This window comes from Strongylocentrotus purpuratus, unplaced genomic scaffold (assembly GCF_000002235.5).
Source record: "Strongylocentrotus purpuratus isolate Spur 01 unplaced genomic scaffold, Spur_5.0 spur5_scaffold_9, whole genome shotgun sequence".
Lineage (NCBI taxonomy): Eukaryota > Metazoa > Echinodermata > Echinoidea > Camarodonta > Strongylocentrotidae > Strongylocentrotus > Strongylocentrotus purpuratus.
The window spans coordinates 18402145-18429663 of NW_022145615.1; the positions used below are offsets into that span (position 1 = coordinate 18402145).

The window sequence follows — 27519 nt, forward strand, 5'->3', positions numbered from 1 at the left end:
GGAAGGGGTAAATAGTGTTGTTGCATTAACTTTCGTAAATTGCCTCCATGTTCAGGATGTTCTATACATACATATAAAATGTTAACTTAAAGGCACCCCCCCCCCCAAAAAAAAAAAAAGTGCATCGGAAAGCATGATAAATAAACGATTATGAACTTTCAGTGCCCTTGCTTTATATACAGACTTGTGGTGGATCGGATTGATCGCGATTCTTCCATTCAATCGTAAACTAACAAACTCCTATCTCCTTAGAACAAAATGTATTTCAAGTTGCGATCAATTTGATTAATAGCGAAACTGAATAAGAAAGGGAGCAGGGGGGTGTTTCACAAAGATCCTAAGTTGAACTTACCTCTAAGTTGGACTTAACAATTATGGAAAGCCATTAGCATCATTGAAAATATTTTGTAAAAGTTATTTCAAAAGCCATAAAATGTTGATTCAAATCATTCATATTGTGTATTATTAAGAAGATTTCATGTTCTTGGTGTGGAATTTATGAAAAGTCTAAAATACTTGAATTTTTGCTTTTGAATATATTTTATTTTTAGGCTACAAATGGCTCTCCATAATATTTAAGTCCAACTTAGAGTTAAGTTTGACTTGGGATCTTTGTGAAACACCCCCCAGGTGTTAATAAGTGTTGACTTTTTCGGATACATTTTTTGGAATACCCCTACATGTCCCGTTGTGTTAGATTTACAGGTATTTTTCAATTTTTATATCTGTCAGGTGCTGTCCATCTAGTGGGAGGAATTACGGGGTTGACGGCGACGTTGATGTTGAAACCTCGCCGTGGTCGTTTCTCGACTCCACCCGCTAAAATGGAGATGAGCAATCCAACCAATGCCTTGCTCGGTATGTTTATGCTGTGGTGGGGGTGGCTAGGCTTCAACTGTGGGTCAACATTTGGTATCTCTGGTGGAAAATGGAAACTCGCAACAAGGTATGTAGCGATCAGTTAAGATACTCGCTGATTAATTTCCACTTCAGATTAAATGTAGATTTCGTTATCGTCTTAATATGGCTATTTAGTAAGTATCTAATTTTGATAAATATTCAGCAAAGGAGAAGGTTTCTTCTTTATCAGGGCCATAGTTTGTTGAGTTCGTAATCATCAAGATAACGAGGTAATATTGGTTTGATATAATCATGATAGGCCTTAATGCTTTTCAAAGGAAATTTCTCCTCTCGTCTGATGTCTATAATCATTATTGATTAAAGAATAAAGCATCCTTATTCTGATATACAAAAGTTACTATCCTATTAATTTGACATTAACAATGAAGATCTAGTCACTATAGCGTGTCATTAGTATAGAATAATGTGCATCATACCACCATGACAACGAATGTCTTGTCGGGCGTATACCGCCCATAGTCCCACCAACAAAACCGACACCAGACCGAGGCAAGGTATTACATCGCGCCTATGGCCAAAAATCGGTCGGTATAGAGTCGGTCGGTTAGTCAGTCATGCAGTGTGACTGAGACATTAAACTGTATTTTGCCGCTGTAACATACACAGGTCAGCCATCGTGACCGTAATGTCAGGCGTAGGTGGCGGTATAGTGAGTTTGGCGTGCAGCTACCTCCATCGACCGAACGGCAACAAATTTGACCTGGGTTACCTCATGAACGGTATCCTAGGGGGTTTGGTCGGTATTACAGGTACATACAAGTTATGAACATGACGGACAAAGAAAGAGGACAAAATATACAGTTCCTCAATCTACCCTCAACAATTGCTGTGGTAGACAAAGGAACATCCCTTCACTGCTATTATGTCAAAATGTGTAGAACAGGTGAATATGCATGTGACACCTGTTTACACATGTTTACATAATAGCAGTGAAGGGATGTTCCTTTGTCTACCACAGCAATTGTTGAGGGTAGAATGAGGAACTGTATATTTTGTCCTCTTTCTTTGTCCGTCATGTTCATAGTGATACAAACCTCACCAGTCAGCACTTCACTGTCAATGTATGCTTTTTCTGTTTTGTTTTGTCATCATTGTCAGGTCGGCAGGCAATACCATCATGTCTTCCGTAGGGGGTGGAGTGGTCGGTCTGGCGGGAAGCTGGCTAACTAAAAAACGCCAGTTCGATATTTCCTATCTTATCAACGGTGTTCTTGGAGGCTTAGTCGCCTGTACAGGTGATCTATCTTACTCTCTCCCTCCTCACATCCTCCCCCCCCCCTCACCATCATCTCCTTCTTCCGCTTGCACGTAGTTGCCATGGTAATTGCATGAAAGTAGACCCACTTAATCACATCTTGCGATCTCCATTCACATGATGAAATTTTTAAAAAGATACTGCAACTAAACGATGTCCCTGCACTTTGCTTATTCCGTGTGAACTCGTTTCTCCTTGTCCTATATGATCTGCCGCTAATCATCATGTTGTTCTAGAGAATTTCCTAATTAGTGAGAAAACTAGAGTATGGCATGCTAATTTAATTTATATTCAGGTGTGTTCAAAGAGATTTTGCATTTTGATTTGCTCTAGAAATTAGTAATTGCTTGAGAAATATTTCCGATTCAAATCTGCAACACAAGATGGAATAATCTTTTAAAGAAAATTTGTTTTGGAATATTAAATTCCCCTATATGACCGACTTCCAATTTCCTTGGTTGCATTATTTCAACCTGCATGCAAAATTAAAGTCAATTGAGTTTTACGTTGTGATAAAATGCTTGCTTATAGTCCTATTCGTATTCTTAATTATATATTTGTACTTAGACATTTTTTATGTTAGCCATTGTACTTGTTCAACAATTGTTGCTTATTTCGGTTAATATTAAAGGTACTTGGTAACATTGTTCAGATCAGAGAAAATGGTGCTAAGTCAGTGACTTAAATGCTAAATGTACAATCTGAAAGTTTGAGTGAAAACAGACCATTATTATTGATAAAAATAGGGAACCTATCTGATCGATTCTTTAATTCTTCCAATTATATTATTACAATTTAATTACATTTTAGGTGAATGTAAATCGTCACAAAGCAATGAATTGGCTCTATATATACCATTCCAAACATTTCCGTGTTGACAGATTTTAAAAAGCCTGTTTTATGTCTTATTTTCATGGAAAAAACGATTGGGAAAATTCAAAAATGGTTGGGAGAATTTACTATTAATCGATATTTGAGGGTGTTGCACAGTGACGCCTTCAAAGAAAACCATAAATATTTTTGTGGTTTGAGAATTTACTCAGGATTATTTGCCTGTTAGAGGGTAAGTACAGTAGAAGGAATACAATAAGTAACATTTCATACACAAATTACAAAGTTTTTTCATCAACCTTCAAAAATGTTACCAAGTCACTTTTAATTTTTAAGATTGCTTTAGCGTGCGTCATTTGGTAACCATATCCATAAAAAATGCTTGGTCTTGTCATCCTGAAAATTTCCAAATTAGTGAATTCATAGTAATAATTAAATTATTTATGTTTCAGTCCAACTCCCGGGAATTAGGCTGTTACTCATTAGGCCTATTGTTATGTCCCATGTATTTCTTATACAAGGTCCTATAATTTGTTTGAAATGTCATAAACAGATTTTCATGAGAGCACGTATGCTAATACAAAAACATGTACATGTAGATGGCATATTCATCTAATCAAATGTTAAATGACATGCATGAGAAATTCTGCACGTACAAAATTTGAGTGCACTACACTCAGCCGGTTTAAATCCTGATCAAACACAATGTCAGAGGTACTTTGAAGTACTTGCATCTAAGTAAGATATGAAGTGATTGATGCATTCCTCTGTACTTCTTCCATCTCGGGAATTGAAGTTAGATATTTTATTTTGTTATCAAGGATTGGAAGTTGCCATGGTAACGCCTGTTATTTAAAAAAATAACTTATATTTCTAATGAGAAAATATAGAAACGTAGAGAAACGTCAAGTAGATCTATATTCTATCATATCATCGCAAAATAGATACTGAGTCCATTCGATGTATACTCGTTTGTATAATCGGACGCATCATTATTAAACTAAGCGTAGAATTTGATACGGATTAACACGTTAAAATGCTTTGAAAATACATGTCATATATCAGTTCAGAATATATATACATGTAGAAAGGAAGAATAAGGATAGTGACCATAAACTCCTTCCCCCCCCCCCTCTTCTTTTTTGACCATAAACTCCTTTGAAATTACTGCTGTAGTCATGACATGAATGAGTTTAGGTAGTTCGGGCCGCTTCACGATTATAATTCCTACTCCTAAATATTGCCATGAACATAATGGGAGCATATGGGGTATTGTGGTGAAGGCGCTTGACTATCATACGAAAGGTCCTAGGTTCGATCACTACGTGGTTCTTACATCCTTAGGCAATATGTTTGTCCCTCTCGGTCCAGGGGAGTGTTTCACAAAGACTAAGATCGACTTTAACGTGGACTTAACTATGGCAGGCCGTTCATGCCACTGTTTGCTCCCCCCATTATAATCTTTATATAATATATTTTCCTTCAATAATAAACTATCAAAAACATGTCAATTCTGTATAGATGTGTGACCATGATTTGTACGTCCCTTGAGAGACCAATGTCATGCAGTAAATGGTGAGAAGAAACAGTGGCATGAGCGGCCTGTCATAGTTAAGTCCAACTTAAAGTCAATCTTAGTCTTTGTGAAACACTCCCATGGTGTGTTAAATGGGTACCTGGTAATGCTTATTATGGTAATAACAAATCAGGGTTCGCAGGAAGAGCAATACGAATACTGATATGGTTACCCTGCATGGGTGGACGTGGTAATCTGGTAAATAAGACGAATTTTTTGTTAAAATAAATGTATGCTTCTCGGGAGAAATTCCAATTGTTTGAAAATATTAGCAGATTAATGTAACAAGGGAGGGTGTGGTGTAACGTAACATTTCACTTTAATACTAAACGTTGGCCAGTTTTGCCAAGACTTTCAGAAGTGTTGCTGTTTGTGCATGCTGGAAAAGTTAATTAATAATTCGATAATTAATATCCCCCTCTCCCTGTCTTGGTTGATTGTCCTCAGCTCTATGTGCCTTAGCCCGTCCCTGGGAGGGTCTACTGATCGGGGCGATCGGAGGAATCATTGCAGTCTTTACCCCATCACTGCTGGAGAAGATCAAGATTGATGATCCCGTTGGGGTGATAGGGGTACATGCTTTAGCAGCGTCATGGGGCATTCTGTCGGTGGGGCTCTTCGCTCAACCAGATGACATTGAGAATCTCAATGTCAGATCAGGTAAGTGAGGAGGTCTCTCTCTCTCTCTCTCTCTCTCTCTCTCCCTCCCTCCATCCCCATCTCTCTCTCGTTCCCTCCCTCCATTCTCTCCCTCGTTCCCTCCCTCCGGAGCTTCTCTCTATTGGATAAGCTAGTTACCGGACTACTGATCGCAAATTACGGATTTCAAGTGTGACAGACACAAACGATATGTAAAAACTCACTTTTATTTGTAGTACAACTATTCTGTTATAAACACAAATGATATTCAGAGCCATGTCAGGTTCGACATGCTTATACTAAGCTATCAGCGAAGCATGAAATGTATTAGTTGTCCACAGATACATGCACGTAGCCACGGGGGGGGGGGGGGGGGCACGGGGGGCACGTGCCCCCTTTTTAGACTCCTTTTTTTTACCTCGATCGATTACATGTATGTGCCCCCCCCCCCAACATCGAACTCTGGCTACGTGCCTGCACAGATAACTGATTTGACCTTTACAACTTCATTAAAGGCCCACTGCACTACTTGTAGCTACTTGCGCCCTCTCTATATTAAACAATGCCTAATCGGTGACGATTGGTCCCCCATGATCCTCTTTTTCTTTTGTTAACTGAGAGCTGAGTTGATGAGATAACCACCTGTCCAGTGGCCATGCAGAGCGGTCCAATCCCTCCTGTAAACTAGTACTGATCAGCTTTAAGATGCAAGAAATTATATTGGAATGAATTATGCGCCATATAATCACCATACGCCATACATCAGTAGCTGAAATTGTTTGGAGACCACATTACAGTACATAGGATCACTAATTCAAAATAAAACTTCAACTGAGAAAAACTTTCTATAGGTTTAAGAAATGGGTCGACATTTTTTTTTTTTTTTTTTTTTTTTTTTTGGGGGGGGGGGGGTGTTCTTTGTGGAGGAGGGTGGGGGGTATGTCGAGTGTACATTTTGTTACATTTCTTGTCTCATCATTCCGATGAAATTAAAGAGAAGGTTGAGTTCTGGGAAGAGGTGAAAAATAATTTGTGAGCGTTATCATTCTTATTATGCAAGTGTGGAAGAACATCTTCCCTGAAAAGCATGGCTCTTCAAATGCCTTCATATTCTAAATATGTCATGTAACATCGTAAAAATCCAGGGTAGGATTTTTACGCCACGTGTTCGTGTAGTCCCATATACATCTTTCTGTGTACAGTGTTTGTAACTTTACCAAGACTTGGCCAAATTTCTTATCATTTTGATGATTCCAGAACCTTGCAATACACACAAATTCTTATATGCTAGATGATCAACTTTTCTGAACGATTCCACACCGTTTCTTTCACAATGCAATCGCATGACCAGAACTCAACTTCATCTTTAAGGTAAACTCATGTACACCAAAATTACTTTTGTTTTCTGTCTTCACCAGGTCTGTTTTATGGCGGAGGTTGGGAGCTACTCGGAATTCAAGCTCTAATGATCGTTACTCTCATAGCTTGGACCGGCCTGACGGCATTCATTCTCCTCTATGCCATTCAAAACACCATAGGTCTTCGGTAAGTAACGTGATACGGCCACAACTGCTCCCAATTCTTAATTTAAACCATTGACCAATATCAGAACCAACCTTATCGATGATTCTATACCTATTATAACCTAAAACCCACTTTCTTTGAAGGAATAAAGCTAGAGCAAATGTTCTCGGAGCATATTTAGAATTATTTACTCATTAGTGGAGGGATAGTCCTTGTCTCTATTTATTTCAAGTATTGTATTCCTCTCAACTTTGTTTGAGTCAATGGGGATATACATTCCTATATGAGCATCTAAACGCCAGCGTCTCCGTTATTAAGGTATAATCGAGCATCTTGTATAATGGTGAAATTGCTTGCTGACGACATCTTAAGCATGTTAAGAGAAGCCGATGGTGTGACAAGCTCGGAAAACTTTGAATTGGTTTCTAGAACGTATTATTTTCACTTTCTTGCTGCTGGATAATCATCTGATTGTCATTAGAATCCTCCTTTGATCCAAGAAAATACCCATTACTTGGAATAAAAATGAGTTGAGGTAAGGGTACCGAATTTCCTCTTTTAAAAGCCGTAAACGTGAAGGAAGTATTCGTATTGTATCATTGGTTTGGTTCTTATATTACCAATCCTTACTCAGAAATATTAAATGTGGGATTTCATATAATTAATTTTCAGCTGTTCCGTGGTCGAAGAGATCCTTGGAGCCGACATCATTGAGCACGGTATTGATCAAACCAGTCCTGAAGACCGTGTTAATGTTATCCGTGAGCTCCGTTCCTTGGGGGAAGAAATCCCTGACTTTTTATTCCGGGAATCGTCTGGCTATTGGCGACGGAGCGCACGAACTCTGAATCCAAGTTCGACGACAACGGTTTCGAAAGAAATCTGTGACATCGAACGGAAGTCGAGCATCTACTCGCTGTCGAGCTCGGCCATTCAACGACTGAAGAACGAGAATGAAGGTGTCACATTCACGAGGTAGGAAAGGGAAAACGAATCGGTTTGAAGCGTTCAAGCCTACTCATATTTTCACTAATCCCCGTTGGATGCAGGAGGCGTCTTTCGTTTGCGTTAGTAGGGACTTTTAGATTTGCGTGGACTGATACGTGAGACGTCCATTCAAGGCAGTGCATTAAAAGTACTTCGATCGTAGCAATCCCCATTGTCTTCGTGCGAATCTAAAAGTCCCTATTACCTGCGCCAATCGCCAATTAATAAACAAAATGGTTACACAGTTCATTTTGCAGTGATATCGCAATCACAAGGCGCGTCAGTATACTGTACTGTATATTATGACGCTTTGACCACCCGATTCAACAATAGAATACGGTAGCATACTGTATTTTATTATGAAAATTTCACAGTTTTAACTGTACCTGGATTATAATCCCTAACCCCTTTTGGATAAGACACAGTTTGACACACTGTGTGTCTTCCTAATCTGAGACTGATTTTACAGGCGGTTTTATGGCGACTGATAGGATGTCAAATGTTTATAGCATTATAAATCAAATCTATGATCCGATGCAAATGGTTTCACTCAGCTAAAAAAAAAAGCATCAGGTCTTTTTTTTCTTTCTCCATAATGTGTCATTTGCTCGTTTTCTTCCATTTAGTTCCACATCAGACATTTTATTGGTTAGATATTTCAACTCTAAATTACAGTAAATTGAGGAAATATCAATGGTATTGACATTTATACTATCAAACTTATTTTCAGTTTTAACTCTCTTTGTTGCTACGGCAGGCAGCCATTGAAAACGATTTCGTTTAATGAAATAATGGAAATGCAAGCGTTACTTTAAACAAACAGAACTTTGTTATTCCTGGCTCATTTTTCCTGATTGAGGTGTCATATGAAAGATCAGAAAATGAACTTTCTAGAAATGTGCATTTTTCTTCGAAATTCAGATACCGCCCGCCAAATGTCTTTTTGGTTTCCTCCCTTCAAATTGCTTTTAATCACCCATGCGTGAAAACATCATCTGATTAGCATCACATGAAAGATGAGACTCTAAGCTTTCCAAATATGTATCATTCATTAAAGGTAATACAAAGTTTTGGGAAATTTTGAAAATTGGCTGGATAGTGATTCTTTACAATTTTGAAATAATTTGATGCCCCTGTGGATGTATTATAAGCACTAGAAAATTTAACCCCTAAAACACTTCTACTTTCGAGAAAAAATTAATATGAAAATTTACCGGTGCTCCCGGTAAATTTCGATATTTTCAGATAGCGCCTACGGCCATACAATGGTAGCTGCGACCTTGAAAATCTCAGAATATGTAGTTGTGATATATAATTTCTAAATAGGAATAGCCAATCGGTCGATTTTAGTCACGAAACATTTTTTTATGGCTAAATTAATATCCTGACCTTGAGAGGGAGCTATACATCGAAAGAGTTTATTATTTACAATTTCATCACTTTACCTCGATTTCAACCGCGACAACGATCACCGAAAATAGTGGGATCGCATATGTTTCCAATATGTTCATTTGAACCAAATTCATGACCCCATACCAAAACTTTGTATTACCTTTAATAGTTATGATTAAGTTATGATACAACATCGATACTTCCCGTTTTCCTTTTTTTCTGGGACGCACTGTATTATTATCATTATTATTATTATTATACATGTGAAGTAATGAGAGTGCACGGTTTACCACTGAGAGCTATCTATAAGCTGGCTAGGGATCATAACCTAAGTCCAGTTAAAAGTGGTACTTTTTCATAAAACGGTACAGTATGCTACCGTGTGAAAATGGTTAATCGGGTGGTCAAAGCGTCCAAGCATTCACTAACGCCATTTTACATTAAGCAAATGATGTCTCGTCGTGTGTAACGGACCGAAGAGGGTGGTATCGAAGCTTTCTTTATACATTAGTTAATTGCGTAGTGTTGCACCAGTCCTTGGTGGGGGGGGGGGGGGGGGGGGAGGAGGGGGACACAGGTGTCGAAGAGGGTGATCTTTCCTGTTTGTTGAAACGCCATCAATGCCATCGAGGGATGTGAGATGTGGGAGGGGTATTCCCTTTCACACTGCCTCCCCCTCCCTTTCTTTCTCACTCTCACTCGAATCCCCGAATTACGCAATGTATTTTCAAAATATGTACGAATTTCAAACTAAGACGTACAAGGCTATTGAACTTGCCCTTGTTTTTTTTTGGTTTTTTTTGTTACGGCTTCGCGATTAATTTTCCCTTGTCTCATAATCATTTCTTTTTATAGTACGGGTAAACTCTTAATGAGTAAAGAGTAGGCTAATGAATCTGATACTTATACAAATATCGTTGATTTCCAAATGAAATTTCTCAAGTAGGCACATTTTGCGGTGACTTTTAGACTATAAAGGAAACTTTAGGAATGTAGGTCTTCCTTATTTATTCAGTAATCCTGCATGTTCATCCGTTTTTCAGATTTGTTATTACGAATAACTTTGTGAGTAATGACCTTGTTGTTGTTATTCACTCTTACGAAACTGTAGGTTGTTTTTTTTTTAAATTTATCATTGATTTTTTGAAGTGTTATTAAGAGTGAAGTCATGACTAATGTTTTTTTACCCTCTGTAAACAAAATTGTAGGTTTTCCCGAGCAAATTGTATAAGCACTATAATTCTTTTTCATAAATAATGAATAGTAATCAAAATAGGGTTCAAAATTACACTCAATTTAATTGTAAATGGTGCAGGCTGGCACAACTGCAGACTTGCTTGTGGGTGCTTTCATATTGTATTCAACTAAATTATTATCTGGCTGCAATGACCAGCGATCCGTATCACCTAATGACGGAAAGTTATATCCCGTCACTTTTCTGTACTTCTTAATTCATTTTCGAATAAAGGAATATAAACTCCCTTTTTTGCCGGCATTCTAACCCACGTTGTGTGAAAATAAATGACGCTTTTGCTTATTGGATCTTAGTGACGTGTAATTGTAATTGCGTAAAGTGACATTTCTTCACGTTGGAAACCTTTTTTTAAATGAATGAACAAAGAGGTAATTTCTTTTGCCCTTGAATGAACATAAAAGCTCAACTCAGCAGGAATCCACACTCAAGTCACCTTTGCGTTAAAAGCGAAGGACGTTTCACCATCGTTCAATTGATGGCAACAAAATTAATGCGCACGTTTTCTACACGTCTGAAACACGTGTGATTTTAAGACCTAATTATAATGCTTTGTGACTCAAGGCGAGCGTTTGTAATAATTAATTAAATTGCTTATTGTAATGGGAAGTGTTAAATAGAAAAGGCACCAAGTGTTGGCGCCAAACATGACTTGGAAATGGAAATGAAAGGTAGATCATGGCAAAATAGCAGACGATGTCTTCGACGTCTTTGTGGCTGTGAACAAAAGCGTTTGCAGTAGAAATGCTGTCATAAACTGAACATTCTGTCTATATTATACTCACGATTTTATTTAACACTCATGTATTACTAATGTAGTTTTTGTTTTCATGATTCTGACCATAGACGAAATGACCTGGAACTCCTGAAGAACAATGGCGTCCGAGTAAGCATAAACGGGGGTCTGACGAGGAGCTCCAGCAAGAAATATCGAGGAAAGAAAAGTTTAATGCCCAGCTTTACCAAGAAAAAAGCCAGGCTGAGGATAAACGGAGCAAGACAAAAACCCATGGAGGTAAGGAGATGGTTGATAGGGTGAGAGGTAATAAGGCATTGAAGAGGCTAGAAGGGGGTGGGGTGCGGGAGGTGCAACCCCTGCCATGTTTGCTTGTTAGAAAGATAAGAAGAGAGAGAGAGAGAGAGAGAAGGGAGAGAGAGAGAGAGAGAGAGAGAGAGAGAGAGAGAAAGAGGGAGAGGGAGAAAGAGAGAGAGAGAGAGAGAGAGAGAGAGATAAGGAAAAAGGAGAGAGATAATTATCTAGAAAAAGAGATGGGGGAGATAAAGAGAGAAGGGGAGAGAGGGGGAGAGAGAGGGGGAGGGAGAGAGAGAGAGAGATAATGAGAGAGGGAGTGAGAGAAAGAGGGAGTGAGAGAGAGAGGGAGAGGGAGAGAGAGAAGATGGCAATCACGTTTTTCTATACAAATAATTCCTTGGGACAATTAACTTGAATTCTCCACACTTTAAGACACACATCACTGTAGTAATATTTGAACTCTTAAAATATAAGAGATAGCAGCACTGTATTAACCATGCAACCTCAAAGTCGTGTGATCTTTTCAAAGGGTATAATGTAGCGGTCCAATAGCTTTCTGTTTGATGACACAAAGTGTACGAAATACAAGAAATGTGTTATCCTTCGTTACTAGAGTATCACTGTGCTCTTTGATATAAATTTTGAGAATACTCATAATTTGTGTGATTTCGTCAGAGTACCATTTTTTTTTCTTCATTTGATTTTCAATTTTTTTCTCCATCCTTTATTAATAAACAAATAATTTTGTCTAAATACTATAATATTTGACATATCTGAATCATTGAAAGCAACATTTTAAACGTTTAAAGGAAATTTATTGAAGTTTCCTCGTCACTGTTCACCTATAGTGATTATTTTCAATGATCATAAACAGTGGCATCGTAACTCCCTTGCTGTCTCGTGGCTTATGAATCGGGAAACTTATATTTGTTTTTCTTTACAATTACAGCTGGATGTATCAAGACTCGAGATCAGAGATCGACAAATGACGGATGTCATTGAAACAGTTGTGATTGAGACTGCGAACAAGCCTAGTTCATAGTAAAAAAACGTCCAATTCATGTCTTCGTAGAATCTGCAACAGTTATTTTGTGTGGGATGGCGATGAACGAAAATAAAAAATGTTCAATATGTATTCATATTTATACTTACTTCGGGGGGGGGGGGGCAAATGAGGAATGATCGCGAAACTTTCCTTCAACTTTAACAGGAAGTGAAAATAATAAGATCGCAAGGACTTTCGAAAAAATCAACTTAATATGGCAATTTCCATATTACGCAATTTGGACATGAATCTATGGAATATTTTATAGGATATTGAAAAATACCCTTTATTTAAGTAATCGAAAGTCTTTGTCATCTTATTATATATAATGTTTACTGTTGGGAACCCGGATGTAACATTGGTACACTTAGACATTCACTCTATATACACAACTCAAAAACCTACACAGTTTTTGTGTAAGAAGTATGACATTATATTGCACTACGGTAATGTTAGTTGACGAACATTCGTTTTAAATGTTGTTAATTATGTAATATCTATTATTGTAATTATCACAATTCATTTCGTATTGTGATAACCATGTGCAATATGAGTGAAGCCATATGCTTCGTAACAATTTATATTATTGTTTATATATATATATTTCAACGACTAAAGAAGGTACTACACTACGGTCGATATCTTGTGTGACTTAACAACAAGTGAATTAAAGCAAGTCCAAAATTTCTAGTTTTCTACTTTATTTATGTCTACGTAATATGTGATAAGAAACAACTTTTTATGGTAATACCATAGTTGTGCATAATCTGAATCACGATATTCTTGCTACTCTTTCGCCAATAGGGCGTGATTTTGGAGTTTCGACACTAAATTGCAAAGAAAATCGATCTAGATGTGTATTATACGAACCAAATGCAATAAAATGTTGAAAATGACCGCAATCTAAAACTCTGTGATAGTATACTATGGGTAAGCTAATGTGGTTGGATGAGCAAGTGGCGCTTGTAAAAATGGCGACAGGTCGGAATGCTCCCCAGGGAGTGGAGATTGTGCATACATTGTGTTGCGGGTAAGCCTGAATCCGATGACCGGGGTAATGTATACTGCAGCGCCTAAAAACAAATCATTAGGCTCATTACAAATGTGAGCTATTATTTTGTAATATTTGTATACTATATCTCAATAACAGTTGTACAAGATATTGATCTATTTCTTGCAATCAATGGTCGCTCAATTTCGTTAAATTATCTTGAAAACTTCAATGGACGCCATTTTATATTACAGTTTAACGTATTAACTCACTAATGCAAAAGTAGTTAATAAGCTTCTGTTATTTTTCTTTCCATGTTCACAATAACTATGTGATCGTAATGCAATTTAAGAGATGTCTTCTCCCCTTTTTTGATTGGTTGTTGTGAACATAGAAATTCATTCCAGGATCGCTTCATTCAGACGGTTGCGTATAAATGTTTTTTTGTTGTTTTGTTTGTTTATTTAATGGTTAATATTTTTTTCTGACAATGTATACTGGTAATGTTTGAGGGGGGGGGGGGTGGAAAGAGGACATTTTTTTTCTTTTTGGCCACGAAATTTGAAAATTTGACCAATCGACATTCCGTTCCGTTGGGGGGGGGGGGGTAAGGTCATCTTTTTTTAGGTCATCCATTAGGATTCAAAAATTTAAAAAATTATTAAAAGAAAAAAAAAAAAAAACTTAAAAGGGGGAGGGGGGTTCCCCAAAAACATACACATTCAAAAAAACTGTACGGGCCTGCTCCTATCAGTCTATAAAGTTTGAAAAAATATTTCATACTACTGTATTATGTACATGTAAGTTGGCTGAAAGGAATGCACACAGGACAAAATGGAATATCATTTTTAGACCCCGATTTATAACCTTTTCTCGGCTCCCCTATCCCTCGTATATATTCTTAATGCTATTCAGTCTCTATCGTTTTAAATATAGATTGTATTTAGGTAACATATTTCCTGATGTATGATGCCTCCTAATTGTTGTTTTCTAATCTCTTCCTTACCTCCCATATCTATCCCTCCCCCCCCCCCCGTTTTTGTCGCGCAGTTATTATCATTTAACCCGTAAATAGGTTATCAACTTGCAATTTTATATATAAAAGAAACGTTTAATGCATCCAACAACAAAAAAACTTATTTTTTAAATTTATTTATTTTTTATTTTTTAATTTAATTAATTAATTTATTTATTTATTTTATTATTTTTTTTTTTTTTTTTTTTTTTTTTTTTTTTTTGGGGGGGGGGGGGGGGGCTGCTTAATTTAGTGTTATTAAAGGCGTTCTTATAAGCATAAACATGTATGCATGAGCAGATGATCAACAGTATATGCTATTTGTCTGTTGCGGGGAATCTTGAATTTTCAAACAAATTGACTGTACTATTTCAAATGTCTTTTAACTGATAACTATTTTATACTACAAGTATTTAAATTCTGTTTGTAAATATTACTGGGTGCAATGTAGATATTACTTTTTCACATGAATGTATATATCAAAGAACTGTCTAGTGAAAGTGCTAGGTCGTAATGACTTCCCACTGCTTTGCACAATATTGAAAAAATTCTATTTTACACAAACTTCATGTTTTCTATTTGTGGTCGTCTGTGGGTAATAAGCAATACTGTCGGTTTATCTGTTTTTAGCTTTAACATCAGTGTATGTTCACTCAGGGTTATATCTAGGCATAATTGGCAGATATATGTATGTGTGTTTGATGGAGACATATATGAATAATCATTGAACAGTTGGAATGTAAATAAATTGAAGAAAGCGACCATGACATTAATTCTGTAACGCAAAGATTTTTATTCAAATATTAATTATTCAACACACACACATGCTACAACCAAAGGAACATTATATTGTTCAATATTTCTCTTTCATACATTTATTGATATAATCATTTTTACTTTGATAAAACACCAGTAATCTATAGAAATATCTGAGAAAATGTCAAAATAAAATATATAGTATACGAAAATTGTAAACATCGACTATCACTGTTCAATTTTTCTGCTATAAACACAAAATGTTCATACGTCTTAATTTCGAATACAAAGACAAACAAATATTTTCACAAAAATATATATAAACAATAGAACACAATAAAGAACATTTTAATGACAAATAATACAGTAATACTTTTTTTTCAAAAATAAAATAATTTCTATCGTATACGAGAGATAACAGACGTTGTAAATGTTCCTCGAACCTTATGAAGCCGGGATCTGGAGTTTAAAGTCATCTGAATGTACCACACTGTGATTGCAAAAAGCTTTTTAGAGCAAGAGGTAACAAGGAAATAAGGCCTACGAGTTTCGAACACACCCTTATACTCATGAATTCATAACATCAATATTTGCATAGACATAAGTCGGTTTCTAACCCATTACACACATTGTAGTTGGAGCTAAGCATCTTTCCTCATTCGGTTTTTAAATCAAAGTGCAATTTTGGTTTTTCATTTGTTGATATCGAACCCGCCACAAAAACAGTAGTAGGGGGGTAAATTTGGTTAAGTTTGGTTAAACTCTGGTCAAGTCTGGTTTAACTCTGGTTTAACCCTGGATTAACTTTGGATTAAAACTGGTGTAAAACTGGTTTAACTTTGGTTTAACCCTGGTGTAACACTGGTTTAAATTGGTTTGACCCTGGTTTAACTCTGGTTTAACCCATCACACCAACAGTAGCTGGGGTCTGTAACTCGGTCTTTGGGACGGGTTCATCAATACACTTGGTTGGCATGGTAACCACATCCGGGATCTGGAATAAATGGAGCAAGATGCAGGAGCGGATGAATGGATTGTCGAAATGAAAATCAACACATTTACTTTACTCAGAAAGTAAAATAATAATAAAGTAATGTTTCCGACCAAACTTTTCGAACATTTCAACCCCGAATATGGACAATGTCTTTCTCAGTCCCAATCGATCACCTTTTACTACAAATTGGGCAAAAACCGCCCAAGTTGGGCTTACAACTGCCTAAAAGATGGTCGGTTACATAATTACCTGACGTTGGACAATTAAGATCTAACATTTATAACATTGTATGTTTTAGAGAACGAGTGTTTTTTTTAAAGAGAAATTGTTGAGGGCACTTCCAAGGTGCTATACACCTTTCCAAGTTTCATGAAATTATAATTATAATCAATATAAAAAGTACCATTTTCCTTGTTATTTAGTCTGATCCGAACTCTTATAATCGTCATAGAATCTGTGAAGCAATTGTACTCATAGTAGAAATTGAGTGCAATACTTAAGAATTTATTAGATAAAGTGCATACCAAGAAATATGCACTCCGATTTGAAGTACTCGTTCTGTTTGCTCGTTTGTTTTAGGTTCTCTTCAAACTGATTCCATTCATTCTTTGTTTTGGGAAGGTGCGGAATTTGTGTTTGCATTTTGGTTTCAAAGCGTGAAAACTGTTCCTAGATTTATAAAAAGTGTAAACGTAAAGACACATTTCAAAAACTTGAATTTACAAAACAAAATTGTTTGATGACCTCTTGTTACCACAATAATAAGGATTATCGACGAGTGAATGTGTTTCGTAAGTATTAGGATGACCAGCCCCGGACAATTACCAACAGACAATTCCCCACGGACAACTACCCCCTATAATAACGCCCCCCCCCCCCCTCCTCCACACAACTACCTCCGGACTACTACTAACCCTTTAAATATCCATTTTTACCCTCTTACAAAACTACGTAAAGAATGTTTATAGACATGATTAAAGTTTGGGATAGTTGTCCGGTGGTAATTTTCCCCAGGAAGTTTTCACAGAGGCAAAAAAAAAGGCATGGCGAGGAATGCTTGTCCAAGGTTATGATTTCTGCGCAGGAGGTATCCTGGTGACTGTCCTACGGATATAGTCGTTGTAGGGATTGTTTTTGATATATGTGTTTGTATGTACCGCTAACAAACTTCTATCTAAATGAATATTTCATATTTTAATCATATCAAAGACATACCTGTGTCTTCTCCTTGTTGTTTTTATTATCATCTTTGTCGATCTCGGTGATGTTCCTGTAGAGGGATGGACGGGGTTCAGAAACGTCTTCATTGCTGAGTTTAGAGAGATCAGTCTCGGTGTCTCCCTCGGTATACTCATCACTACATGAACTCTCATCCCCGGGCTGGAGAGAGGAAGGGAAAGAGAGAGAGAGAGAGAGGGAGAGAGGGGAGAGAGAGAGGAAGAGAGAGAGAGAGGAAGAGAGAGAGAGAGAGAGAGAGAGGAAGAAAGAGGAAGAGAGAGAGAGAGAGAGAGAGAGAGAGAAAGAGGTAAGATAGAAAGGAAGAGAGGAATAGGAGAGAGGAATAGGGGAGAGAGACACAGAGAGAGGGAGGGAGAGAGACACAGAGAGAGAGAGAGAGAGAGAGAGAGAGGGGGAAGAGAGAGGGGGAAAGAGAGAGGGGAGAGGGTAAGAGAGAGAGGGGTAAGAGAGAAAGAGGAAGAGAGAGGGAGTGAGAAAAGAAAAAAAGAGAGAGGGAAGAGAGAGGGAGAGAGAAGTGAAAGAGAGAGATAGGGAGAGAGAGAGAGAGAGAGAGAAAGAAAGAGAGGGGGAAATAGAGAGGGAGAGGGGGAAAGGGGGGGGGGGGTAAAGGGGGGGGGGGTAAAGGGGGGGGGGTAAAGGGGGGGGGGGTAAAGAGAGAGAGACACACACACACACGCACACAGAGAGAAAGAGAAAGAAAGATATATATATATATATATATATATATATATATTGAGAGAGAGAGAGAGAGAGAGAGAGAGAGAGAGAGAGAGAGTTGTTCATCAGTAACATAACACTTAAAAATGTAATGGTAATGGTTTTATTGAAAAAAGTCATCGGCAGCCAGATGGCTGAATTGCATTAATGTGTACATTGCGTAAAAATTAAACAAATATACAAACGTAAACTACAAAATACAGTAAAATTATCCAGCAAATCGCATAAAGAGATAACACACAGTGATTGAATTTTCTTAATAGATCAGTCATACACCTGCAGTTATTCACCTCCATCATGCATCGATTGTTTGTTGCATGATCATTGCTTGTCTCTTTTAAGAGCACCAGCCCTGAGGGGCTTTATAGAAAGCAGTCAACAACATCATCACCTTCTACTTCTTCGTACGTCATGATAATTAAAACACTAAGAAACTCTACACCAAAATGTTAAGGAAAAAAAATAGAAATTGTATAATCCATATCAAAGAACATCGTATATTAATAACTTGCTTAATTTTTTTTGTTTTCTTGGGGGGGGGGGGGGTAATCCGGGAAATGTGTTGTTAATTCCACTCCAAGATTGCACGCACCTCCTCTCCCACTAAACTACGCAAATTAGAGAATTTAAAAATCATTAAAAACTCCTGAGGCCGCCAATGGTACAGAAATATATTTCTTAAGAGCAAGGGATATCATTGACCTGCAGGAGCTATCCACTGAAAATATATAACATTTATCATTTGCCTCTAACTATGCATTCAATCGTATTAATTGCATTTGAATATATGTGCAGAATGTGGGGGAAAAGAATGTGGGGGGAAAGAACTTGGGGGAAAAGAACTTGGAAAATAAGGACTTCATAGCAAGATTGGAGAGGGGCCGGGTTGGGGAGTGGGGAGTTGGGGAGTGGGGAGTGGGGGATGGGGGGGGGGGGCGCTGAACGAATCATCTGCAATTTACCCCAGTATTAGTAATCTCACCTTGAAGTCCTTGTCCTCTCCTGATTCGTATCCCTCTACAGCCTCATCTATAACCTTCACCATATCTTTATTCTTCCCCTCTTCCTCTTCCGCATCATCACTATCATCAAGCAGAGTCGGTGATCCGTCTAGATCTTCTCTCTTTCTCTTCTGAGGTGATGTAGATGCTGGGCGTAGAGGGCTCTTGTCGATTTTTGCTTTGAAGTAAAAAGAGTCGTTTTAGAAAGAGGTTGTTCCGAGTTGCTTAATGGTTTCATTTTGTTAAGTAAGAGTATAATTTTTAGAAAGCAATTGTTATTTAAAATGATATCAATATATAATAAAAATTCACTTGATGAAAGCAAACAATTTTGAAACAGATCGGTGAAAGTTTGAAAATAATCGGGAAAAGGATATTTTTAAAACTTAATTTCCCTTGATGATACTATGTCCCTTTTGCGGCCAACATCAAATTCTGTAGAACTTTGCAGGAATTATGAATATGTCATGTTTGTCCTATTTGTGAAATTTAAATGTTAGCAGTGTTCTAATATTCAAATTATGCAACCCGTTTACTTACTAGACTTCACTGTCGGACACTATTGAGTGACTGGCTGGCTTTATTTCTTCTTTGGTAATAACATACATGAAAAAGAGTTGTAAAGGGTACATGAGCATTTGTCTACATCAATAACCCACTGATTGTAGTGGCCAAAACTAAACTGATTGAATCTTTGCGCAGCATAAAACGTACAACCATTCGGTACAATGGTCTGAAAATCGGACCATTACTTACTGGCTCTATAGCTCCTAAGTCGATTCGACAACTAACAGTCGTTATTTTCCCACTTAAAGACATTTCAAGCTCTCTTTTTTGTTATAGTATTATCTTTCAAATGCCGTTGGAATTTAACCTTTCCATTTGTTGAGCCTGCAAATGGGACATGGTACCTTTAACATGAGGGAATTTTACATTGGCAAATTTGTATTGGCAATGTGATGTATTGTCGCACAAAATATTTGCCTTAAATAAATTCCGAATTGTACTGCTCAGCAGTTTTTCTTCTTTGAATAATCGAAGATTTGTCCTCAATTTTGAGATTTAGTATCCAACAATCTTACTTTATAATTGGTTTTATTTCTTTCAAACCTCCAGTCGGTTTTCTGAGTTGTCTGCTTGCACATGCACAATTAAACACAATCTCTTTCACCATTTTCTGACTGGAAATGGGATTTTCACAAACGTTACTCTCACAAAACTGAAAGTAGTGCAATCGACATTTAGTAATTTTAAAGAAATGCTTATAATTACTTGATGTCGATTAAGTGACAAACTAGTAAGTACTTACAATTTCCAGAGACCTGTAGGTTGTTCTGCCAGAGAGAGATACCAAAAACAGAAAGTATTTTCATCGGAATATAGAAGATGACCTTGAGAACCCTAACGAAGAAGCCATCGGGTTTGAGGTTGTGCTGAGCCGAAATCATTCGTCTATCCGATGCGTTGAGGATACCGTCATCCTGTCCGCTGCTGCTGTCATTCAGAGCGTTCGGTGACGCGGCTAGCTCGTCGACATCCTTCTCGTCATCATTGGCGGATTGGTGCGAGTCATCCAGCTTCTCACCCATCGTGTCACGCAACAAAAACGACTACCGAAATCAACTTGGAAGACCAGCCTGTTCGAGCCGTAACCTAAACAGCCTCCAAGAGCGGAAAAGAAACAGCACAACAGTTCTAAATAAAAATTCGTTTCGCTACAACCAAAGAGAACCACGTTGATGCGTGTGCTACACTCAGTGAAATGAATTCGACTACTGCTCAGTGTGGCTCAAATTTGTTTGAATGAAAATTTGGCGCCAGTTTCACTGTAACTGGATCATGGGTATGCGAAGAATGCAATCAGAGGTTCTTAAAAAGTTTCGGAGACGCCACCCATAAACAGTGAACGATTGCTCAATAGTTATTTTATAAAATGCAATCAAATGAAAGGCGGATCCAGGTATGTCTGAAACAGAGGGAGGTTGCAATTTGGGGTGACCGATTGAAAACTACGAAGCTTTCATGCAGCTCCTATACATGTTTGTGTTAAGAGGGGGATAATTTCCCCTTTGTGTATCTATGCACCGTTGTCAAGTTGCTATCACCAGCTACTAACACAATGGTTACTATCGACTGTGAGTAGGACGATCTGCCAGCTTATCTGACATAGCAACGTTTAATGTATGCAAATTGCATTCTAACAGACGATTATACACATGAGCAGGTGAAATGAATGGTTCGCCTCTTCAACGTTCGGTCTGTCTGAGCTGATTCGAAAACGAATATAAGAAGAATGGCAACATGGCTTGAGAGGTTGTTGTTGTTGTTTGTAAATGTTTTATGGCGTTCATTCAGTCATGAATATATACGCCATAAATATCTTCAATTTTATAAGAAAATCAGTTATAGTCTTCATAAGAAAACTGAGAATAAAGATTTGTAATGAAATAATTAATTAATAAGTAACGCAATTTATTCAGAGTCTCTGGATGGTTTGCAACTTCGTGTTTCTGCTTTTTTAAAGTTTAATCTGGTCAGCCCGGTTTCGATTGCATGGAAACTAGCTTTGCCCGATTTGAAACAGGCTTCTCGGCTACTCGGCGTGCGTGCGCATTGATCTTTTTATTGAGAGGGTTTAAAGAACCTTCCTTGATTGCGGAGGGGACACTACAGTAATTTAAAGACTCTATCTGATGAAAAAAAACTACTTGATATAAACGGAAAACTGAATGAATGTAGAATATAAATATAAAGGAATAACAAGTATTTACCCTTTCATTATCGCACAAAAGCAAATGAAAACCTCATATTCCGCACCCCCCCCCCCAAATTACGGGTCAACAGGTGTCAAATTTCCGAAGTTACAGTGACGACATAACATGTGGACCCGACCGGTTCACCTATATAGCTGAGGCGATGAGCTGTGCTTAGTTATGCAAAGTTGTTGTGAATATGCGTAATCCACGTAAGATTATGTCATCAATCGATAGTAAGTTTTTAGGTCGACAACTTCCAATTTTCAACACTTTAGATTTTTATTTTTCAAAGAGCTGATACTCCTCTGACAGAATCTAATTAAAAATGGCATGTAATTTATGTGATATACTATATTGCTTATAAGCTTTCCATTTCATTTTTTTTTTCAGTTCGGATATGGTCTACAATGATCTCAAAGGAGGATGAAACGACCTTCGTTGACCTACCATCATTATAATAATATTTAAATTGTTAAATCATAAAGGTTCATGGGCTTCGTATGAGGCGGAGGAGGGGTAGGGGAGGGGCTGCAGTCTACAGCTTGCCCACAGGTACTGACCTAAAATGTAAACTTATACGTAATTTCGATCGGACTTTAAACATTAAAAACTTCAATTTATCTGTGTCCTAGATGCTTTATCCATGCTACTATTTCGGTATCAAGCATTCTCTAATTCCCATAGCAATATTATTAACACGAAATGATGATAAAATTGACAAAGACAATATATTTCATATTTCCCCCTTTTCATTTTGTACTGGTCAATGAAATCCTGATAGACAGGGACGCCGCTAGAGGGAGGGAATTGAGTGTAAAAAACTCAATACAAATTTCTGACACTCCGTAAAATGTGCATATATTCTTTAAAAAACCTGCTGGTAAAAAACGAAAACTAATTGTGACCTTTTTGTCTTCTCTTTGTTTTTCTTCTTTTCAATTTGATTATTAAAAAGAAGGCAACGTGCCAAACAAGAGTTCTACAAACAAGAATCCATTACAACTATTATTATCATTTTTGAAACGTTGGAAATTTTAAAGATCGGGCAAGAAGAGTTTACCATGTCTACCTTTGCCACACATTTTTGAAATTTGAGGACTTTCTATTTTGTTCTTGCTTGCTGCTTGATGGCAAGTCTTGTCCAACCCCTCAACCCAAACCCTCCCCCTTTCGAAGTGGACTAGCGTCGCCCCCTGCTGGTGGACTTCTATATTACACATGATATACAGTGCTGTTTAGGCAGTACATGTTTTTGTCTTATTAGTTACTCATCTTTTTCAATTAGTGAACTTGAGCTGAATATGAGTCATATTTTGTCTTGACCTTCATCCGTTCACTCACACTTTCTTGTCACGTGATCGAATACCCATACACTACATTGTAAGTGATTAATTAATACTTTGTCTGTCTCCTTCAGAGCTCCTTTGTTTATGATCTCTCTCTCTCTCTCTCTCTCTCTCTCTCTCTCTCTCTCTCTCTCTCCCCCTCACCTCCTCTCTCTCTCCCTCTCCCACTCTTTTCCTCTCCCTTTGCCTCCCATATCTCTTTCCCCCTCTTTTTCTCTCCACTTTCTCTACCTTCCTTACATCATATTTTCATTTTTTCTCTCTCTATGTAACCAAAATTCGTTTATAGGATGGAAGCAAATTAGAACAATAATTGAACATAATACAATTTGTGCAGGAGCATCAGAGATAGCAGTTCAGTTAACTGAAGAGGAAATCCTGCTTTAAAAAAAAAAAAAAAAAAAACCTGCTTAAATAAAACTGTATATAACTAGATGAAAACAAAAATTAATGAAACTGTATAAGAAGTCTGGGTCTATACTAGCAGTACTGATACACCCAACTTTCCTTACACAACTCACATCACTTGTTGATATTTTTAAGTTGAAGTTCAAGCTCAAATTTAATTTTATACAATTCCAATAAAAGTTGATAAACATACAAGTCATTACTTTACAAAAATCTGATAAACAGAAATACAGACCAGACGCAAATAATAATGCATGGAATCGAGGGTACCCTAAAAAGACCAAGGCAGTTTTGTTGAGACAGTCCCCTTATGTAATAAAGTAAAATTCAAAATATACCTTTCTCAGAGTATCATTTTATCTCTTTAAAACCATGTTACATCGACAGAAATCATACCTATACTAGTTAAACTAGTCCTGTTTGCATCAAAAATTCGTTATTTTCCCTTAATATTCAATGCACGTGACGTCAATATCCGGGGGTTTTAATGTTAAAAGAACGTAATATATGCATAACAATTGAAAGGTAGCAATCATTTACACGTGAATTAGCCTCATCCGACTCAAACATTATCACACAATGGTAGCTTACATGATAAACAAACAGTTTAAAGACAATTTAACTGGGCCTTCCCCTTCCCCCCTTTTAACTGATATCTTCATCGTTAGTCATTCTGTTTCAATTCTGGACTAGTCCCAAAATTGAACATACCATTAGTCTTACAAAATAAACCGTTTGAAGAACTAAAGTCCTACGTGTTGCACCACCCGTTGTAACAAACACCGTCTAATACGGTGATTTGTCCTATATATATACACCCTTTGACTTTCAAAATAAGAGTTAGGAGATTATGTTAGTCCCTTTAGGTGGTTTATGATAATGTTCCAATACCCAAATGCTCCCTGAATGAGTTAATGTGTTTCTGGTTTGCCATGTTTATAGATGATAAATTTGCTGATTTCTGCAGACGTTGTAGACCGAACACCCCCGTTGCCATGAAGGTGTGGCTTGTGTATGCATATTTATAGGCCTAAAATTGCCCCATTGGTTGAGGCGCATCTTGTGTTTGCATATTTATGAGTCATGAATATTCATGCTTGCAGCAGGCGGCTGCATGCATGCCAAATCCTTGTGATAAAGCTACAACGCCAAATTATTTCCCTTTCTACCGTATAATGCATTATTCACCATCATCAGATTATGAAGATGAAAGTTACATCCCGAATATGTCAAAGAAATCAAACTGATTTCTATATTAAACCGTAATTTGATATTGCCATTGTTTTATATAATGTCTGTCCCACTATTGTTATTAATGCAATTTCTTAACTTTGTCTATGTATACTTCCTACCCGTAAAACCGATACCAACCTACTTTTCACAATTTCCCCCGTTTTAAATGAAATAAAACAAAATAAATAGTCTCAAAATAACTTCATTGCCATAGTAGTTGTAATCGATTCTTGAACGTATTGAAATCAGTGTAAGTGTCTAGTATTCCTCTATCTGCCAATATGTACTTATCCTGTCTATAAATCTATCTATCTTTCTCTATATTAATATCGGAATAAAGAACATCATGTTAAACAAAGGAATGAGACCCAAACCACTTGAAAACGTTCAGTTCAATTGACTGTGACACAACTCCAAACTCATTTTGAAATATGATTATGACATTGAATTATGTTCCCGTACTGAAACGTTTTGATAAAGTATGATCATGGTAATTTACTAATTCTGTGTAAAAATAACCATCAAGCTTAGATTTCATGAATTTTGGTAGTTTACTAATTCTATGTAAGGCCATGTACAAAAAATATACTTGTGTAGCGTCCCAGCCTGCTTCCTTTTTGGGGGCCGCCGCCTCCTTTAATTTGTTTATTTAATTTAATTTTTTTTTCTTTAATTATTTAAAAAAAAAATCTTTAAACATGAAAAACTCTGCTAAAATTGATCTATTTCTGATTTTTGTTTTTGTTTAAATAATTAAAAAATGCCGGTGGCCATCTTGAAAAATAGCCCGACTGTCAGGGAAAATGTACCGAGCGGCCAGTTTGAAAGAAAAAAAAGGGCCTCCTCCTTCCTATTTTTCAAAAAGCAGGACGTTAAATATGTTTGTTTTATTATTTGGCCTAAAATAAACATCAAGCTCTGAATATATGAATTTTTCGACGACTGTTATTGCTGCCATGGTCGCAAGAACATACTAGAACATGATAGGATGATAGATGTCCATGTATAGAAGCAGAGAAATGAAATCATTGATTGGGTGCATAGAGAAATGAATCGTAGTAGCAAAGTGCAAAATTTTGTTTCCTTCTTCTTCTTCTTCTTCTTCTTCTTCTTCTTCTTCTTCTTCTCCAAGCTCCCCCTCCTCCTTCTTCTTTTTATTTGTCTTATTTGTTCCTTTCGAACAAAGCTGGAATGCACGTGCTATGTGTGTATCATAATATTGTAGAAGCACACACTCACACAAACAGATTGAGGTTATGAATTCTTTATTTATCTATTCATTTATTTATTCGTTTTATTTTAAATAGGGTAACTCTCTCAGTACTAAAACTGTTTTCCTAAGAGGCCCTTTGCAAGTTATAGGTTACAAATACAGAGGAAATGAAACAAAGTTAAAATACATACATATCATATCATGGATTATTTGTATTTGAATGTTGATAAAACTTTATGTTACTTTGTGACATCTTTCAATCCGTGATAGTTTGATCCGTCCATGTATTTTGTATCCTGTATCTTATACCACCTCACTATTTTTCAGTTTTTTTTATTACCTACCCCCCCCCCCCCTCCGTTCACATTGTCTATCTATCTATATATTAATTTATTTATATTTTGATGATTTTTCAAGAAAACAAAGGATGCCAATTATTATCTTCCATGTTGTACAGTACATCAGTGTATTTAATATCTTTAGCGCAGTACCCGGATGACAGATCAATATTGTTGTCGTATTGCTCTGTCATCCGGGAACTTCAACTGCCGATACAATATTGCTTGATAGCTGTTTTGAGGATCCACCTTCATTGATTTGCTTTGAGCTGACTTGTTGAACAACTGTTGGATTTTGGTATGAATCGTTTGCTTCCTACCTTGATTGTGAACTTTGGAACCTGAACTATTGAAAATTTGTGAACTTTGGAACTATTTTATCATTTTTGAACTTGGAATCAGAAAAGGACATGAATAGACCATTTACCGAGGTAAGTCAAATGTTGTTATTTCGCTAGTCAGTCTGAAATAAATAATAATAATAATATTGTAAGACTTTTTTTCGTGTGATACAAGAATATAATGCTCTCACTATGACAATATATTCTTGTATCACACTCAAAGACATCCAATATTAGATATATATCAAGCGTTTGTTTCGTAAAGACTATAGATTTCATGCATCTTATCGAAATGAAAATATATTTGAAAGGTCACAAGAAAATTATATTTGAAAATTACGATAAAGAAATCTTACAGGAAGAATGATCATAAAGCCAGCTGGAAAAAAAACTTACCATACGATGAGGGAAATCCTCAATAACGTTCTTTCAAAACCTCTAATTTGATTTCTTATTATTTAATTTTCCCACATCAATCTACTTGGTGGACTTCCTCTTCCAATGAACTTAAGTATCATTATTACTATTCATTTTCTTCGTTACTATATTTATAAAATAACACTCTGTCTAAATATCTTTAAATTATTCATCCAATGTAATTGTGCTGTCAAAGTTTCAAACTGATCGCAAAGTAAAACATTTGGAAGAACATTCTAGAAAAATAAATTGGATAAGAACGGCTGTAAAGAAGCAGACAAATGAAGAAAAAAAATTGC

The 27519-nt window shown here is 36.8% G+C and overlaps 2 protein-coding genes across 2 annotated transcripts in view; one reads left to right on the forward strand and one right to left on the reverse strand.

Annotated features, from left to right (window-relative positions):
- LOC115920520 (putative ammonium transporter 3) overlaps positions 1-12452 on the forward strand; it is a 38378-nt gene extending 25926 nt beyond the window's left edge. The window contains exons 5-11 of the mRNA XM_030976361.1: positions 733-946; positions 1528-1670; positions 5031-5243; positions 6641-6767; positions 7419-7721; positions 11224-11392; positions 12360-12452. Of these exons, the coding sequence (XP_030832221.1) occupies positions 733-946; positions 1528-1670; positions 5031-5243; positions 6641-6767; positions 7419-7721; positions 11224-11392; positions 12360-12452 (1262 nt within the window). The remainder of the gene's footprint in view (positions 1-732; positions 947-1527; positions 1671-5030; positions 5244-6640; positions 6768-7418; positions 7722-11223; positions 11393-12359) is intronic.
- Positions 12453-15984: 3532 nt separating this feature from the next.
- Positions 15985-20994, reverse strand: LOC577181. The gene is made up of 4 exons (XM_030977362.1): positions 20478-20994; positions 19150-19346; positions 17427-17591; positions 15985-16211 (listed from the first exon to the last, which is right to left on the reverse strand). The coding sequence occupies exons 1-4, from the start codon at positions 20755-20757 to the stop codon at positions 16116-16118; spliced, it is 738 nt and encodes a 245-aa protein (XP_030833222.1). The 5' UTR covers positions 20758-20994; the 3' UTR covers positions 15985-16115.
- Positions 20995-27519: the final 6525 nt, after the last annotated feature.

Excerpts from the sequence above, each read along its gene's own strand:
- LOC577181 (XM_030977362.1), bottom strand. The coding sequence starts at position 20,757 with ATGGGTGAGAAGCTGGATGACTCGCACCAATCCGCCAATGATGACGAG. Across the intron at positions 19,347-20,477 it reads CCTACAGGTCTCTGGAAATT|CAAAAATCGACAAGAGCCCT; the intron begins GTAAGTACTTAC and ends TTTACTTCAAAG. Across the intron at positions 16,212-17,426 it reads ACAACAAGGAGAAGACACAG|ATCCCGGATGTGGTTACCAT; the intron begins GTATGTCTTTGA and ends CATTTATTCCAG.